Source organism: Microcebus murinus, chromosome 11 (assembly GCF_040939455.1).
Source record: "Microcebus murinus isolate Inina chromosome 11, M.murinus_Inina_mat1.0, whole genome shotgun sequence".
NCBI lineage: Eukaryota > Metazoa > Chordata > Mammalia > Primates > Cheirogaleidae > Microcebus > Microcebus murinus.
Genome location: NC_134114.1, coordinates 48,654,652 through 48,673,176, shown reverse-complemented (window position 1 = coordinate 48,673,176; position 18,525 = coordinate 48,654,652). Strand labels below are relative to the sequence as shown.

Here is an 18,525-nt window from a genome sequence, read left to right as displayed (position 1 = left end):
AGAAAGGTGATGTGAAAGAGGAAGAGACAGGAGAGGTGACCATTCAGGCTTCATTCTATTTGCACACAACTCTGCTAATTCTCCACCAATGACTCTCTTTAACTAGAGGAATAAATTACTTTCTACAGTCTATACTTTAGAACCCTTGCAGAGATAATTCTCCCTCAACCACCCCCCACCTGGAAAGGCCAGGCTACGACCCAAACATTACTATGAACACCATGACCCCCCACTTCACACCATGGTTACTCTTTGAAACCGTTGATCATCACTATCAATATGCTGTTGATAATAATTTTGTCACTGGGCAGCACCCCATCCCTCTACGTAGGCTTATGTCTGTGTCATCTCCTAGGGCACACCTCACACTAGGCGCAGGTACGTAACTCGCAGAAGGAGCCTAACGTGCCTCCTAGGACTTCTCACGCCATATTCCTCCTTCCACTCTAGGGTCCTTGTCAATGTCAAAGGATAAGACAAAGACAAAGGATGTGACTCACCACATTACTCAACAGCCCACTTCATCTTCCTGGCTTTTAATCTAGACACTATGTCATACATTTATCCTCCCTGAAGTTACTTCCCATGCCCTCTAAGACATACCTTCTTTATTTTTAATTTTATTCATCTTTCATATAAACTGGAGTTTTTTTTATTTTTAAGTTAAAAAATTAGGATTCCCCTCAACAGTGGAGCATAAGAGAGTGTAAGCACGTAGGCGGCCACAGAAACGGAAAATGACTGGTGTCGGTCTGGTGGCTGCAGAGGCTGAGAGTAAAGAAAGATCTCCAGCAGGAAGACACACTGAGTCCCCCGGAGAAGAGCTGAGCAGCTACCCACTGTGGTTTCTCCTACTCTTTCTTTCCCATGTTAGTAGTTTCTATTTTTTCTCTTCCTCTTTTCAAAGAAAAAAACAGTTTTGTCTATCCAGAAGAGGCAATGCTCATCTCATTTTTACTTCTAAATGCTACAGTATAAGCCTCCTGCACTTGACAACCAACTCCCATCTTCACCTTAGGATATCTACACAGAGTATTTAATGTAATTATAAATGATCCTTTGAAAGATCAGCCAGCACATTTTAAAGTGCTGACTTCAGACAACTGACTTGTTTGGAAAAGAAGTTAAAAATAAAAAAAAAAAAAAAAAAAAAAAAAAAGTGCTGACCACATGACGTTCTTTGCCTACGAAAGAGTTAGGCTTAGTTAGACTTGACTGACATTCCTGTTGCACTGCTATGTACACACACCACTCAACTGCACTGCTTGTGGTTTGGCCCCAGCTCGTGCAGGTGGCACAGACCTTACAGCTGTGGTCCCCGTTAAGCTAAGGAGGCTCGAGACTTGGGCACAGCACACCTCATGGCCATCTCCTGTGCTGTGTGTACAGAAAAAAGATGCATGGACTTCCATGTAACACCCAACTGACCAACAGAGCAAGATACTTCTAAGGCAAACTCCTACCAGCTTTTTGCTCCTATATGCTAAACTCACTCTCACTTAACAGCATATTCTAATCCCTTGAAGAAATCCACTGCTGAAGGACTTAATAAAAACTACTTCATAGTTAAAAACTCTCATCTCACAAAACTTAAGCTTACCTTCGGCTTATTTACACACTTCCTTCGTCTTTCTACTTTGGTCTGGATGACACAAGTATAACATGAAAAGCCAAATCTCTTCACCATGAGTAACTGAGTAACTGCTTGGAAGCATTCGAGCAACACACCTAAGGCTTCAACACTTTTACTTTTCACGGATTCAAATACAATGTAGTCGTGAAAAAAGGGAAACAGGTGTAAAGCTGGACTTCCCTCAATGCCAGAGTGCGGATATACAACCTCCCGTCGCCCTCCCTCCTGTCTCTGCCATCTCATTTTGCAGAACCGCACGTGAGCATGTGCCTCTTCTCCGCCAATGGTGGATAATGTCACCTTAATGTTCTCTAAATGTCAAGGGTTCCTTCTTTTTGATGGTGGAGCAATATAAAAATCAACACATTTAATTTTACTGTAGTCACAGTTTTCAGATTCCCTAATTACACTTGGCTATAAGCAAATCAGCTCGTCTCTCTATTCTGTGCAGCCCCCGAGGTCTCTGATTATTTTTAGTATGTGCTGGGGGCAGAAGTGGGGGGAGACAGAGAAAGGTAGTTTGAATCTATTAATCAAAATGCATGGCAGGGCCCAGGCAGATTTTTTTTTAATTATGAAAGTAATCAATCAAATGCTTAGGCACTCTTCCCCCTCCCTTTACCTCCTACCTTTCTGATGGTAAGGAGGCTGAGGACACTAAGAGATGGTAAACAATTCACTGTAGTGAGAATACATTTTAAATGGAGATGAATGCACTCTATTTGGAGTTAGACTGCTGAGAAACAGATAGACACCTGTGTAACCAACCACTAATATTTACCTTTGAGAACCGAAATGAGTTAACAATGGTCAGAGGTTGCCACTCTACCACTTCTATATTGCTATTCTCTGGGCTTTTATAGTTAGGATAGGTGGAATTATCCAACAAGGAACCCAGAACTGAGGTGAAGAGAGAAAAGAAGAAAACCCAACACTATTTTTCCTGACAGTAAACTGTAAGCACATGTGAAGTTCCACAGAGCCACTCTTTAGTGAGGCTGAAATAAATCCAGCCTGTAAGATTTGTTTTCTTGAAATGATTTTTTCTTTAAAAAATGTACACTATAAATACTCAGTTAGTTAAAAAAAAATTGATGAAAAGTCTTGGAATCATTCATGGTTAACAATACAGCATATTGAATATGGCCTAATGAAAACATTTACTATAGTGACCCTAAGCCAAATCCATGATTTTTTTAAATAAATGGCTCCATACAAGGATATAACATTTTTATAAATCAAATGATATTTTAAATGTACTTAGAGGCTTGCCCCGAGGGAAGTGCAAGTTTGATTATCTAATGAGGACGCCTCCATTATTAAGAGCTAACAAATATCCATGGTACATTAAGCACTTTAAAAACCTGTGAAGACACTCTTGTTAGGAAGGTCACTTCACACAAAGGTAATGTTACAAACGCACTTTCAAAGAAAAGGCTCAAACCCTCTGACTGCCTCCTAAACCGGCAAAGATGTCTCAGAAGTTTCTTACTCTGTTGCCCAGAGACTGGGAAGGGAACTTTTGTCTGAAATGGAATTATTCCACATGCACAAAAAAATACCGATTTAAATCGTGTTGGTATTTCCGACTCTCCTCTTCCCCCTCTGTTCTAGACACGCAGAAGGCATCCATGAACCTCATGGCACAAGCATCTAACAGCACTCAGCATGAATCTGCTGTGAAGAGATACAGCCGGACCCCTTACCAAAAGCCAATGCCTTCAAAGAAGTAACCATCCATTTCAATGTTAGAGGGAAATCTGGCTTTATCTTGAACCTTATGAGTGATTGAAAATGTCTTTCAAAGGCAATTTTGATGATTTGACTATTTGATATTGTCCCTTACCCTTAACTCTGAGTTAGATGCAACTTCAAAAGGCACGTCATCGCATCAACAACTGAGATCGTGCTCCCTTGGCATGCGCTGACTGCCATCAACGGGTCCCAAGGAAACCCGGCCGTGAAAGCCAAGGCTGGCTCCAAGGTCAAACCTTAGTGCTGTGGGGCCGAGCACTATGGAGGGGTCTGGAACCTGATCTTAGCTCTCAGGAAGATCATGCCCTTCACCCAAGAAGGAGGGCCATGGAGGGAGTCTAGTGGCATAAAGCACCCCTTGCTACCGCCTGGCTGGGACTCCGAGCACTCAGAGTCACTTCTTCGGGTGGTGGACAAGGACAGCAGGCACCGTGCCCAGGGGCTTACCCGACAGGGTGGAGCTGCTGATTGTGCTGGCAGGGGTGGTGACCTCGGGTTCCTCCTGCGCACACTCTTCAGGAGGAAGAGCTGGCTTTTCTGGCTCCTCACGGGGGTCTCCAGGGCAGGGGGCAGCTACATCTTGTTCTCCTTCTGTTGAAATAGCCAGTTTGGGAAGCAGGCCAGAGCTGAGTTTACGTTTGTTGCTTTCAGTGTCTGAAGAGTTGGAGGTTGACAACTGTTGCCTTCATTAAAAACAAAAACACAGTCATATATACATACTGTTGAAGGTGCATTTTGGAAGAAGCCAGGTGAAAATGGGTCTTGGATGAGCCTCTAACCAAGACCCGTTCAGTACAATGGTTTTTTTTTTTTTTTTTTTTTTCTTGAGACACAGTCTCGCTCTATTTGCCCGGGCTAGAGTGCCATGGCATCAGCCTAGCTCACAGCAACCTCAAACTCCTTGGCTCAAGTGATACTACTGCCTCAGCCTCCCGAGTAGCTGGGACTACAGGCATGCGCCACCATGCCCGGCTGATTTTTTCTATATATTTTTAGTTGTTGTCCAATTAATTTCTTTCTATTTATAGTAGAGACGGGGTCTTGCTCTTGCTCAGGCTGGTTTCGAACTCCTGATCTTGAGTGATCCACCCACCTCGGCCTCCCAGAGTGCTAGGATTACAGTTGTGAGCCACCACGCCCGGCCTAGTGCAATGATTCTTAGAATTTGGTACCCAGACTAGCAGCACAGCACGACCGGGAATTTGTTAGAAATGCACATTCTCAGGCTCCATCCCAGATCTACTGCATTAGAAAGTCTGGGAGGGGGCCCAGCAATCTGTGTTTTCACACGCCCCCAGGGACTCTGATTTTCTCTAAAGTTTAAGAGACACTGCTCTATTAGCTACTGCTCATGATGTTTTTTAAAAGGCATTTCACATACATTTCAGAATATTCCGAACTCCAACTTAATGTTTCTGTGGATGGCAAGGTTGTGCTTTTGGTTTTGTCTCCTGAGTCTTCCTTTTCTTCTCCTGAATTCTGAGTTATTCGATCTATACTGCTGAAAACCTGGAAGGCAAATAATATCATCTAGAAAGTGTTTGTCAGAAAAAAAAAAAAAAAAAAAAAAAAACCCAAGTCTTGAGAGAAAAACCTGATAGGATAACTAAATTTTGAACTGATATCATGTAGTCATAAAGTACTTTCCAATGCTGTTTATTTGAATCCTGAGATGAAGGGTCACGGAGTGTTTTTTTTTTTTTTTTTCGAGTAGGGAGCTATGAATCCATCATCCTCTTTCACCATACCTCGGTGTGGACTTTTCATCTGCAAACTAAATCCATAGATGCACTGGGGTTTCTAGGCCTGGGAATCAATACACATCTTAGATTACTTTTTAACCATGAAGTCAATCGGAAAAAGAAAATAACGGAGAAAAAGATTTAATGGCCACCAGTCAGGGGTAGGAAGGAGAAAAATGAATTGGAATTGAGTGCAAAGTAAAGAATAAATTATCTCTTTCAAGAATTGGGCAGGGAGGCGGGTGGGGGGGGATACAGTACATATTTGGTTATAAGAGCCAGAATTACTGTTTTGGTTTACAAATCGCCTATATAGACAGGTAGCCTCACATGATGGTATTGGCATTCCTGAAGGGGATCAGAGCTCAGGCAAGCCCAAGGTCTCTGTCCACCTCTAAATCTCTGCTGTCCTGTAGGGAAGATGGAAGTAAAGCGGGGAGGCTCAGGGCCCAGTGTATGAAGCCCTACCACCCCACTCAGCCATGTGCTGCTCTCATGGCAATGGCCATCAGCCCTCCTACAATCTAGTGGGAGTAACAGGACGGTGGCTAAAGAACAGGAAACAGCAGAAAATGAAATACCAGCCAAGGCAAAGAGGGAAAGTGTTTAGGGTGGGCTTTGATAGGCCAGAGAACAGGTCCTGGTCTGAGCCCACACTCAACATTAGCAAAGCTTTTGCCCTGGCTCTGGGACGGACTTGCCACCCCCCTCTCCAGGGAAACCCACTCTATTGTCATTCCTGTAAACAGGGAGGGTAATGCTGGCCAATCTGCCGGTGCACTCTATGTAATCACTTGGAAAAAGCTACAGAGCACTTTAAAATCACTAAATGTTACAGAAAAGCTAAACAATCATCATGCAAAATGCCATGGCAACAGAAAATATGTTGCTACTGAAAATAGCAAAAGGGAGGTAGGGTGCCCTCAGGTTGATTTCCATTTTTCCTAGGGACCCACCCTGTCTCAGAATATCAGATTTGTTTGTTTTGATTGTTTTCTGATCTCACCGATATCCATAAAAGGGCATCTTTCTCAAGCATCCATTTTATTGTCACCTACCATTCCCAAAATTCTAGCTTGGCTTCCTACTGCCTTTTCAAAGTGACTTACAGTTTCTATTACTGGTTACGACAGATTCTGATTCCAAAGTCGACTGTCCCCCATATCTTTGCCTATGTCAAGGACGGAGCCTTCTCCCTGTGTCATACAATGGGTGATACCTAGAGAGGGCTCTGCGCACAGTGACGCTCACATTCTTCATCACAGGATGAAAGACACGGCTGGTGCCTCCACAGCCTGGCATTGAGACAGGCCGAGCGACAGGCAAGGCACAGTCACCACACGTTCCAAAAAGAGGACTTCGTGTGCAAAGTGAAGTTACGCCTCCAAGGATAAAGGATCACAATTTGTGGAAAGAGAGGAATATACTTCCACAGCAGGGTAGGGACTCTGGACCATCAAGCTGATGAGGTCACCTTTCCTAAACACAAAGTAATTTTAAGCACAGGAGACCTGAAGTCGCCCCCCCCACCCAAAGGGTAGGCAGTTTTACAGTCCTACCCAGCTGTTCAGGGGTGCCAAATATCTGGCCAGTGGGAGAGTCTCCCAGAGAGACTCTGTATGTTTATGCCACATTTCACTTACTTTTGAAAATCTGTGTGAACAAGAAGAAAACTGCCTTATTTCCACATTAAAGTCTTCATCATTTGTGTCATCTTCTTCCTCCGTTTCCATATGATGATACTTCTCTGACCGCGCTGAGGAGAAATGTTTGGGAAGAGTTCCAATTACTCAGAATTGCGGCTTCTCATTTACATATTTTAAATATGAGTATCTGTATCAAATCAACATTACATGTTTAGGAACCCACTGGTATGAGATTGGAAGGTTCAAAAGCGTAGCTGATTTTTTTTTTTTTTATGAAGTAAAGGTCAAACAATGTTTTACGTCAGATAATGCACATACTATCAAAATAACTGGTGTCATCCTCAGATTCCAGCTGGGGAATGAATTCTGCCTTCTGTCTCAGCAAACTGTTCCAGTCTAACGAACGGAAGAACCGATGCTGTTTGACTTCGTAGGCACCACCTGGAGGGCAGGGCGGGCAGAGACAGAGAACAAAGTGTTAAACTGTCTTGTAGGCAAAGGTAAAGATCAGTTTTTAAGAACAATTTTAAAAATTTTTCAGAGAAATAAAGAACACATGGAAATCATACTTTTTCACCATACAACCAAAACCAAAAAAAAGTTTCTGACAATTTCTCAGTAGGAGATTTGATTTTGCTAACAGCAGTTGCTATGGCACAGTTTTTCTTTGTTAATGTTTCCATGACTTCTTCCATTTTTCAATGGTTAATGATGCGACCACTTACAATCGCATTATGCCAAACCTGGGGATGTGGATGCATGTTGGCCCAAAGCAGACCCGCTCATTAAAAATGCAAAGAAATTTTAACAAGGTGTAGAATGTGTTCACAGCAATATTTCCTCTGGAGGTTAAGGTTAAAAATAATGACATTTTCTAAAATACTATATATACTGGTTACCATTCCATTTTATTGGATTGCTCATTAACGTAGGTAGGAAATAGATTCTGTGGAATACAGATTTTTAAGTAAGAAACCAACGAATCTGTTTTATAGATTTACAATGCCTCCAATAAAAACCAATCACAATTCCTAAGTGTTAGGCTTCTTTTTGCCACGTCAGCATGATAACACAAGTCAGTGAATATTTTTTAATTCAGTTCATGATTTTAAGGAGTGAAGTTAAAGGACAGGTCCCATCAAAACATGTAAAGAGAAGAAGGTACACACTATGAAATCACAGCGGGAGGGCAGACCCCCAACCCTACCACCGGCACACACACTGTTGAGGGGGAGATGACAAAGAATCAATCCTAAAAACAACTAGGACGAGAGATTGCTCAGGAAGACAAATACTAGGGTCTAATCACCCTCCCTGCCAGGAGATCTCCTCTAGGTGCAATGTAAATGCCTCTTTCCTGCAGTTGTCACCCATGCCTCTCATCCTGTCCTCTGTGGGGTACAAAAGGAACAGGATGAGAAATGCAAGCTGAATGGAAAATGTGCTGTGGGTCTTGCTTGGGCGGTGGGGGTGCCGTGTGTGTGGCTCAGGGATGCAACTTTGTCCCCATCATGCCCCTCTATCACAGGGCATAGCCTGGGCTCTTGCTCCAAACCCAGCCAGGGCAAGCTGGTACTACTCTGAAAACAATGGAATGGAGAGAAAAGGGCAAAGTGGGGAAAACGCCCCCCAAAAAGGAGAGAATGGATGCTTCTTTACAAATCATCTGATTAGATTCTTTATCCAAGATTCTACCCAGGTGTTTTCCATGTTTCTAGGAAAATACTAAAGGCTGATATTAAGCATTAGCAGCTATGATTTGAGGGCCGGCTTTATGACAAGTATTGCACCAGATGCTACAGTTACCTTGTTTCCTTTAACACACTGAAAATACCCCCAGGAAGTAGGCATTATCAACTCCATTTGTGGATGTGGAAACAAAGAAAGAATAAGCAATAAAGATCACTGGACCAAGATCCCCTTGAGGGTGAGGATCGGAGAGGGGAATCTAGGCCTGTCTGCAAACACCGGGCCCAGCCTAAGTGCCCCAGTACCTACTGCCCACCGCAGCAGGAGGCGGCAGGCCCTCGTTTGCTCCTGCTCCATCTCTTGCATCCATTTGTAAATGGACTCACAGCTGCCAATACCAAGGAAGTGACCCTGACAGCCGATTCATGTGGCCGCTCTCCAGCAGCTCTGCAGTCCCCTTCCAGCCCACCATGCATCCTGGCTTTCATCTAGGCCTAATCAATGTCCCCAAACATAGCTGCCAGTGTCATTTTCTTCTAGTGCGCTTTTACTTGGAGAAGCAGAATACCAAAGCCAAGGCGGCTTACGTGTTTCCCCACCCAGCTCCCTCACTGTGCTGACAACACTGAGGTCCAGAGGATGAGGCCCTAATTAGTGGCCCACGACGCACACCTCTGGACTCCTCCTAGTCCAGCCATGGTTGTACTATATCATGATGTCCACGACTTCAGCTGCTACTCGTGGGGCCGAATCAATGGCCCAGCCCTGACATTTTGGGTTGCTCATCTTTACCCAGGAAAGCAGTTTCTTTAGGGCCAAGGGCTCAAATAGCACTTCTAGACCACATCTAGAGAGCTGGGGCCACAGTCCTCCCTCTGGGACCCAAGTTGGTGAGCGCCTCTGCTTCATCTCTGTGGACCATGACAAACGGGTCCTCCCCAAGGCCCCACAATCCGTTGCTCTTCTAGCTCACATTTCTCACCCTTTGCCTCTGAGCCTCACTGAAGCTGGTTATCAGCGGGGCCTGTCTCTCATGTACTTATGGAGAGATAAGGAATTAAAGGGACAAGTTGAGGGAAATAACCTCAGGGCTAAACTGTTGGTAAAATGTGGGTGATGGCATTATGAGCTAAATACAAATCACTCATGCCAATGACAGCTCTCGTTGCAAGAATTCACCATGAAGGGAAGGGAAACTGATTATTTCTTGAACTCCTATTATGCACTACTAGGTCAATGTACTAGACACTTTTAAGCTTTAAGAACATTTTTGGATTTACTCCTGACAATGATCCTATGAGGTCTATAACATGCCCATCTTCATAGACTAATAAACTGAGCCTCAGGGCAATGAAGAAACCACTCTGAGTCCTCATGGCTGGTATGTGGGTAGGAGTCACATCTGAGCAGCTCTAAAGTCCAATGAGCCAGACTGTCACTCAATACACTACAAGTTCAAAAGTAGAGTTTAAGAAGGACAAGTTCCCAAATTGCAAGTTATACTTTGGCACTAACATTCTCCCTTTTCTCTCCTTTCATGGAAGTTTCTTAAATATCCATTATGTTCTTCACACCCTTTTTCTCAGCCTCTCTAGTCTCTTGGGCAAATGTGCATTCGCACATTTTCACGGTGCATTATTTTGCCCGCTAAATATGCATTAAATACAAAATGCTGTCATTGGAAGCAGCATGGCAGGCCTGCGGGATTCTCAGCCTCGTTCTCTGGGCCCTACTGGGACCTGTCACGTTGGGCCTGCCTGTTTGGCAAGCGTTTCCTAACAATGCTCGGAGCTCGGGCAGGGTCTTTTATATGTCTCTTTTGGGATTCTGCTCGGGGATTTGTTCCTCAAACTGTCAATCCCTGAAAAGACTGAATGTAGCAGTCAATGAGGAAGCATGCAGAGAAAAAACCTGCAGCATAAGATATATATACACACGGATATGCTGACCACCATTACAGCCTTGCCTCAATAAATCAAGCCCAATCAAGAATCTCAGCATTCCTGGAGGAGTGAAACTGGCAGAATACAGGTTGAGCATCCCCAATCCAAAAATCTAAAATCTGAAATGCTCCAAAATTGGGAACTTTCTGAGCACTGACAAGATGCCACAAGTGGAAAATTCCACACTTGACCTCATGTGATAGGATGCAATCACAACGCGTGATGGGCTTATTGAAGGAGGAGAGCAGTGTGCATTCCTAACAGGACAAGAAATCATGTCAGTTTATAAAATCAGAGAGAGACTTCTAAGACAAAAACTGTTGTTATGGAGGCAGATGACTTTGAAGGAAATGTATAAAAAAAATAAAATAAAATAAACATCTTGCAGAAGGGCTTCTCAGCCCCCCAGTACTTCTCACCTAAGAAAATAAAATACAGTGTACAGTAACCTTTTTATCCAAACACAGCATCACAGGTAGAGACTAAGCGCCTACCATTGTTTGCTGCTGCTCATGTGTAAGAGCTGATACAGGCATCCTGGAGATGCTACTTGCCCTGGTTCGTTACCCTGCACGCATTCTTTTTTCACTGTATCAATGGTATGTCTTTTTATATTGCACACATTCTTTTATCACTGTATTAATGGTATGTCCTTTTTACTATTAAGTACTTATGTGTGAATACGTGTAAGAAAGTGCATATTGGTGGCAAATAAATTCAGAGCCAGGAATGGTGGTGACACCAAACAACCACAGAAGGTCCACTTGGGTGGCTGAGATAGAGACGCCTTTGCTTTCTGATGGCTCAGTGTACACGAACTTTTGTTTTATGCAGAAAATTATTTAAAATATTTTATAGAATTAGCTTCAGGCTAGGTGTATAAGGTATATATGAAACATAAATAAGTTTTGTGTTAAACTTTGGTTCCCCCTCCCCAAGATCTCTCATTATGTATATGCAAATGTTTAAAAATCTGAAAAAATCCCAAATCCGAAACACTTCTGCTCCCAAGCATTTCAGATAAGGGATACTCAACCTGAATTAAGCAGAAAACCTCTCCAAACTAACACTTGCACACTGAAAAGAAAGGGACTTTTGAGTTTCCATTAGAAGGGGTGAGCCCATTCTAATATATGTTTAGTCAGATTGTTAGGATAACATTTCTCTGGGTCAGTTGAATGGGATGTGTAAATAAATATTTGTATTATTGCAGGATTTGCAGGATAGTCTTAAAATACCGCTGCTTCTCTGTCTGGCACGAGTAAAAATCAGTCATTAAAATGTTGCCCCGTATATAGTCCTGACACTAAATCTTTGATAGCTACTTATATCTCTTAAACCATAAAGCAAATCTAACTGTCCCACAGAGAGTGTGACATAACAAGTTTGGTAGTCACTTCAGACAACTAGAAAAGCAGTAAGTGAGAAGAAATATAAAGTCCTCTGCCCAAAGAGTTCAAAGGCAGGAGTACCACCATCTCTGTACCTTGTATATCCAAAATGGAAAGTATGAGATTACATATGCATAAAATTAAAAATAATGCCTGCAGCATCGTATCTGGTTGTTAGAGTCCTATGTGGAGGACCTCTTTTTATCTTCATAATAATCCTGTGAGGTAGCACTTCTAAAAGCTCCTTTTCACAGATGAGGAAATGAAAAGAAGTAACCTGCCCATGATCACATGGCTGAGATTTCAACTCAGGCTGTCTGACTCAGGCGTTTGTGCCCTTAACCTCAATTTATAATGGCATTCTAATTTAAGAGTCTGCTTACCCACTAAAATGGCAAAAAGTCACAGGTAATACTCTAGTAAGAGGCTCAACTTAAAAAATTTTCCAGTTAAGCCTTGATCTTAAGCCTTCTTGGATTCTCTAATGCAGGTCTACAAATTTTTTGTATAAAGGGCCAAACAATTAATATTTTAGTCTTTGTGGGCCATATGTTCTGCCATGACTACCTAACTCTGCCCTTGTGGCATGAAATATGTAATAGGTACATATTTAGGCAATATGTAGATTAATTGGCATTGCTGTGTTTCAATAAAACTTTATTTACAAAAACAGGCAGTGGGCCAGATTTGGCCCACAGGCCATAGTTTGCTGACTTTTGCTCTAATATGTTATTATAAACTCTAGTAGCATAGCATTTCATACTTAAGAACAATGCCCTCTAACAGGGAAATCAGCAGGTAAACATGGAGAATAATATAAATATTTGGAACTGTTGCAAATGATTTTTATCTTACGAAAAAATGGGGAAGAGAATTATTTCTTCAGTACTTTCTGCTAGTTCTATTAAAATGGAATAGAATAAAACAGCTCACAGTAAACAACCCATCAAGGCAACAATTTTCACTGATGAAAATCATAGATGCTGGCTAGAGTATGTGCATTTATATTTAATATTTTAGTTTCATCTAAAATTCACATACTCAGGCAGGTGGGGACTCTACACTGGGATCCCTAGGTCTGTATATTCAGAATACAGGGAAGAAAAGAAAACAAAAATCTGCTATCAGAAGAGTCAGGAAAAATAATCAGCAAGAAACAAATCTATCTCCTTAATCTTGAAAGGCAGTGGTTTTTAATTCTCTTTCTTGGGTCACGGTACTAATCATGCTGATGGGACAGCATGGTTCAACCCCAGGCACTCATTTCTAGTAATTAGTTCAACTACTGATAACCCATTTCAAAGCCTGTGGATAGTAGCATGCTGGGTCAAATCCTTATGGGAACATATATTAAAAACCAAAAGAGCTCCAGAAATCTCATCTCCTGGTTTAAGTTACTTAAGATGCATGTTTTTCAGGACAGCGGAGTTACATGTGCCCTTGAAGATTTCTTCCAGAGAAGTTTTATTTATTAAAATAAATGAAGAATAATTTCTGCTTTGTGAAACACAAAAACAACAAAAAACAATCAACTCTTCTAGTATACATACTACTCTGAATCAGAAAACAAAATCCAAAATATTACTGCTGTGATGTGCTGTAGTCATGTTCTACATCAACTAACAGATGTTGCCTATGCAAAAGCAAAACACAAAAAGCCTCAGCGCTCCACATAGATGTTATTTCTTGCATATTAGCAAAATTAAAACGCATGTGCTCTAACCTGTTCCCAGCCTCTCCAGGGGATTCTGCCTGAGAAGCAAGGTAATCAGATCCTGGGCATCGGGTGGGGGGGCCTCATCCTTTTCAGGCCAGTTGATCTCATCTAGAAGGAAGAAAAGTAGTTTATAATTTCATTGTTCAAAGGGTGGTCCAGGTCCTACCAGCATGGACATCACCTGACAGTCTGTTTTAGAAATGCAGAATTTCAGGCCCTACTCCACACCCACTGAATTAGAATCTGCATTTTAATAAGGTCTTCAGTTAATTCCTATGCACAGTCAAGTTTGAGAAGCACTGTTTTACAAGACACGAAGAGCTGTCTTTAACATGGGGGGGGGAATATTTCAATAACTAGTATCTTTCATTCGTTTTGGTTCATTTTTCTTTCACAGACTTGGCTCCCAACAAGTTGTCCCTGATAGATGTTAAGAAGACTTAACAGAAACTCAAAAACACCTGCGTTTCAGGTAGCCACTCATCTGAGGATCATCTGAGGGTAAGATTATCTCTCTTAATTTTCTCAACTGAGAATTTGGCCACAGCCATAGAGTTCTTCAGCTCTATAAAGCAAAAAGTAACTTTTAAAAAATAACTATTTCCAAAGGAAATGGGAAAGGAAAGGTCAAAATGCTAAGACTGAAAAAGAAGATGACGAAACAACCCAAAGTAATCATAGTAATGGAAGTATTTAAAAATCTGCCATAAATATTAGAATATGTTCTCATTCTAAAGGAGTTTGCCCGAAGATAGGTGTGCGTGCTTGTGTGTATGGTAATGCAATAAAAACATGAGTGATTTCTGTGTGTGCCTGCTTCTAGCTTCCTCTGCTGCAGTTTAAATCTGATTTGGAAAATAAAACATGAATATGCATCTGAGCCGTAAGGCATCAAGAACAAAGCCAGCATTTGCTGCTTGTGTTAATTAAACAGTTGATTCCCCTTGCCATTCAGGTCTTGGTATCAGAAAACAGCCTAGTTATAAATCCATAAACAGTTCAGATATTGTATAAAGGGCTTACACACTGCAGGCAACCCACAAATCTGCTCTGTGAAAGTTTACAAATATTCCTGGCTTGCAAAGTCAACGACAGCAAACAGTGTTGTGATAAAGAGGCTCCTCGTACACAGAATGAATTTTTCCCCTAGTTCCGCTGCTAGACCTTGTAAACATGGTCCAGAACAGACTGGAGGTGGTTGATGGAGATGTCAGGGATGCCTGACAAACTTTCAGGAAGAGAGAAGCCTTTATGATCTATGCTTAGGGGAAATTTCTAAAAAGCAGCAGGTAGGGTAGTGATAGATCCTATTTAATTATCATTTCGTTTTGCCACTAGCCACACAACAATAGTTAGGGTCAGCTTGCAGGTTAAGATCTAAAAGTTATTGAATTTTAAATGAAAGATGAACAGCTGTTACAGAAATAACATTACACCATAACAACTACCAATGAAATCATTAACAATCTGTGGATTCAATTTGCTTGCTTCCCATTCTCATTATTTATCATTTGGTAGACATTTGTTTTAGGGTTTATTATATTTTTGTTAATTTCTTCATTGTGCCATTAGCCATTTTTCCCATTTATGTAAATGTTACCCACATAACCTTTTCCTCCCTGGTGCAACTTTCCTATTACAGAAAGGAAGACTGGACGGCAGCTAAATCATTTGCAAATCCCACACCAATTTCTTTTGCAGAAAAAACAAATGACAAAAGTTGGTTCCACTGCTAGTACATTTCCAAATTCCATGTTAACAAAACTTCCTTGGGTCAATTTTCAACCAAAATTGCTCTTTTGAGACTGTGAACGTCAATTATATGCTATGATGAACGAGCTCTTTTAATTTGTTGGCTCAACTGTTTGATAAAGGTTAACATTTTAGTAGTAAAAACTGCGACACTCAACAGATTTACATTAAATAGCTGCTTCCTAACAGTGGCTTAAAGATAACTCCTGATGATATTTACCACTGATGACTTGTCCAAATAGCTCTTCTGGAGTATCCCCAAAGAATGGCACGCATCCAACCAGAAATTCATAGAGGATAATCCCCATGGCCCACCAGTCCACTGGCTTCCCATAGCCCTGCCTCAGAATCACTTCTGGTGCAATGTATTCAGGTGTGCCACAGACCTAAAAGATAATTGCAATATTAGGATAATTGGAATATTAGGCATGAATTAAAATGAGCGAGATGGCTAACCACCAATTATTTTTCCCAGACTACACCTGCTCAACCACATGGAACCACATGGACAAAGAACTGAAGAACAACAATTATAAGTAGGTATCTGCAATACCGAGGCAAAAAATTATTTTAATACCAAAGAAGGAAAGCTTAAAATTCTGCTCTCATGTTAAATTATGTACAATGTTTAATTTCAAATTGAGAATCTGACCCTATTTGGTAGTTTTACCTATTTTACAATATTAAAAACATTCATAATCTTTAAATTTAAAATAATAGAGCATTTTAAAATCTGTCACTATCAGAGAGAGTTTTTATATGACTAAAATATATTCAGACTGGTTATTTCATAAAAGCAATGACAGTTGAGATGTGTTTACCTTAAGTAACTTTACAATGAACAGATTGTGGGCACATGGTAATGAGGCATGCTTAAAGGCAAATGGGCCGTGGCTTGGATTTAGCACCCGTGATTGTACGATGCATCATGAGTTTCACGAGTACTCTACTGAGACTCCTGAATTCCTTACAAAAACAGTTTTTCATTTGTCTCTCTCACACTCTCACTTGTGTGCAATTAGATCGTTCGTCTTGCTAACAGACCATAATGTTGGGGGAGGAATGTAGAGGGAGCGGACAGTTCAAAGAGGCCCAGGGAGAAAAATGGGAGCAATTTGCACTTTATTAAATGTTAGGCTTATACAGACATCTAAACCACCAGTGCTAATGTGGAGATGGCCTACACAAGTTCATTCTGAATTTCGATGGCATTTCTCCATAGAACTAAATAGCACCCAAACTTACCTGTTTATCCAGGAACTCACGAGCATCCTTCTCAATATGGCCCTCATAAAGATTGGTAGTCATGCTCATTAGTCCCACTTTAGATAGTCCAAAATCTGTCAGCTTTATGTGCCCCATGGAGGTGACCAACAAGCTATGAAGCAGAAGGACACATAGTACAACAATCACTTTGAAGCCGGGTTCTTTATTTTAGGTTCCCCTCTCCATCCCCCATCAATTTGTAACACAATTTAATATATTGGTGTCAGGCTTATTACAAAACTCAGCCTGGAAAGAGATGAAGTCACACAAAGATGTCAAATACTTGCATCTAGCAGCTGAGTGTAATTTACAAGGGAGGGCCAGACACATGGCATAGCTAATCTTTGTCATAGTCGTCACATACAGTGTCACTTACAACACCCTGAAACTCTTAGAAAAATTCAAGTCTGTAACTCTAACCCCTTCCCATTTTCAGAACAAGAAAAGAAAGGGCTACCAATCATCCCCGTCATACCTCAAGAACTAAGATAAGCAACCCATCTGTGAGTCAAATGAGACACCAGTTAAAGAACTTCTACAGAAAAATGTAGTATTGTTTCAGAGTTCAACTTCCAGCTCTAATTTAAATTTCTACTCATTAAGCACAAAACCTAAATTTCTTATACATGCAAAGAATTCACATTTGAATATATTTAAACTTTTTCATTTTAAGTGGAAAAATGAAAATTTTAAATGGCATATACAATAACATAGTACTTAAAAATTTAAAGGAATAGAGAAGTTAAAAAAAGCTACTAGAAGGAAACATAACAAAATTTTAATAGTTGTCTTTGGTAGTATTGTGAATAAAAATTTTTTCTTTTCTTTCCCTGCATTTTCCACACTTTCTGGAATAAGCATGAGTCAGTTTTATAAAATTTTCAGCACATTGAAAGTCTTGAATATTAACATGTAATGTTTTTAGAGGTAACTCAAATTAGTGAAGAAACAATGAAATATTTAATAAATGGTACCAAGATGAAGAGCTAGTTATGGGGTGTGGGGGGAATCTGTATCTTAAATCAAAATGAATGTCACACAATTAAAAATTGTGAATAAAATAGAAAAATCAAGTATATCGCCTTGGAGTAGGCAAGGATTATCTAAGTATGATAACCAATGCCCAAACTATCCAGAAAACAACTAGTAGCATTTTATTTAGATATTCAAAAGTTTGCATCATAAAAAAACTCATAAAAAATTAAAGAAAAATAAAGAATAAAGCACAAAGAAAAAAATTATTACCTCTGGCTTTACAGTCTTTTTCTCTTGTTTCTTATAAGTTATTAATATAAACATCATGACCTTTTTTCCATGAGTTTCCTGAGCTTCAAATAAGCATCATATCTTTTAAAGAATTATATAAACAGTACCACATATACTGTTAAAACAACTCATTTTGGACATTATGAAATAATTTTAAGATGTGGAAATTGGAAATTGCATTAAAAGGAAAAGGTCTTACAGACATAAGAAAGTTTTTTGTGTTATGTAAAAGACAACATGCTTCATCAGTGTACATACTTGTCTGGTTTCAAATCCCTGTGTACGATTCCATAATTATGCAGATATTCCAAGGCCAAGACCGTCTCAGCAAAGTACATCCTGGCCATATCCACAGGGAGAGGGCCCATGTTTTTCATTAAGGTAGCACAATCTCCTCCTATAAAACACAAGGAAAAGATTTAGTAGCTATCTTAGCTAGGATTAACAAATACCATCAGTTTAGACTGCAAAATTTCAAGGTGAAGTCATCTCTACTCATAGTATATCATATTCATAAGGGGAGTCTGTGTGTTAAATAATCATGTTTCTAATTAAAATGTGGTATGGGGAAAATACAGATTTTTATTTAAGAAGCAGTATTTATAAGACAGCAGGTTTGGCTCTGAAGTGGAGCTGTACGTTGAAGAAATGCTAGCAGAGTTTTAGGATCGTGGTAATAATTTAAAACATAATACATGGATTCTGGAGTCAGGCTATCTGAGTCC

The 18,525-nt window shown here is 40.6% G+C and overlaps 1 protein-coding gene across 13 annotated transcripts in view; it reads right to left on the bottom strand.

Moving 5' to 3' along the window:
- Nucleotides 1-18,525, bottom strand: part of MAST4 (microtubule associated serine/threonine kinase family member 4) — a 516,707-nt gene that overhangs the window by 22,389 nt on the left and 475,793 nt on the right. For all 13 annotated transcript variants that reach the window (XM_076008062.1, XM_076008063.1, XM_012784115.2 and 10 more), the window contains 8 exons: nt 18,059-18,197; nt 16,514-16,646; nt 15,489-15,654; nt 13,523-13,624; nt 7,095-7,217; nt 6,774-6,886; nt 4,770-4,897; nt 3,836-4,071 (listed from right to left, as the gene is read on the bottom strand). In XM_076008062.1, the coding sequence (XP_075864177.1) occupies nt 3,836-4,071; nt 4,770-4,897; nt 6,774-6,886; nt 7,095-7,217; nt 13,523-13,624; nt 15,489-15,654; nt 16,514-16,646; nt 18,059-18,197 (1,140 nt within the window). The remainder of the gene's footprint in view (nt 1-3,835; nt 4,072-4,769; nt 4,898-6,773; nt 6,887-7,094; nt 7,218-13,522; nt 13,625-15,488; nt 15,655-16,513; nt 16,647-18,058; nt 18,198-18,525) is intronic.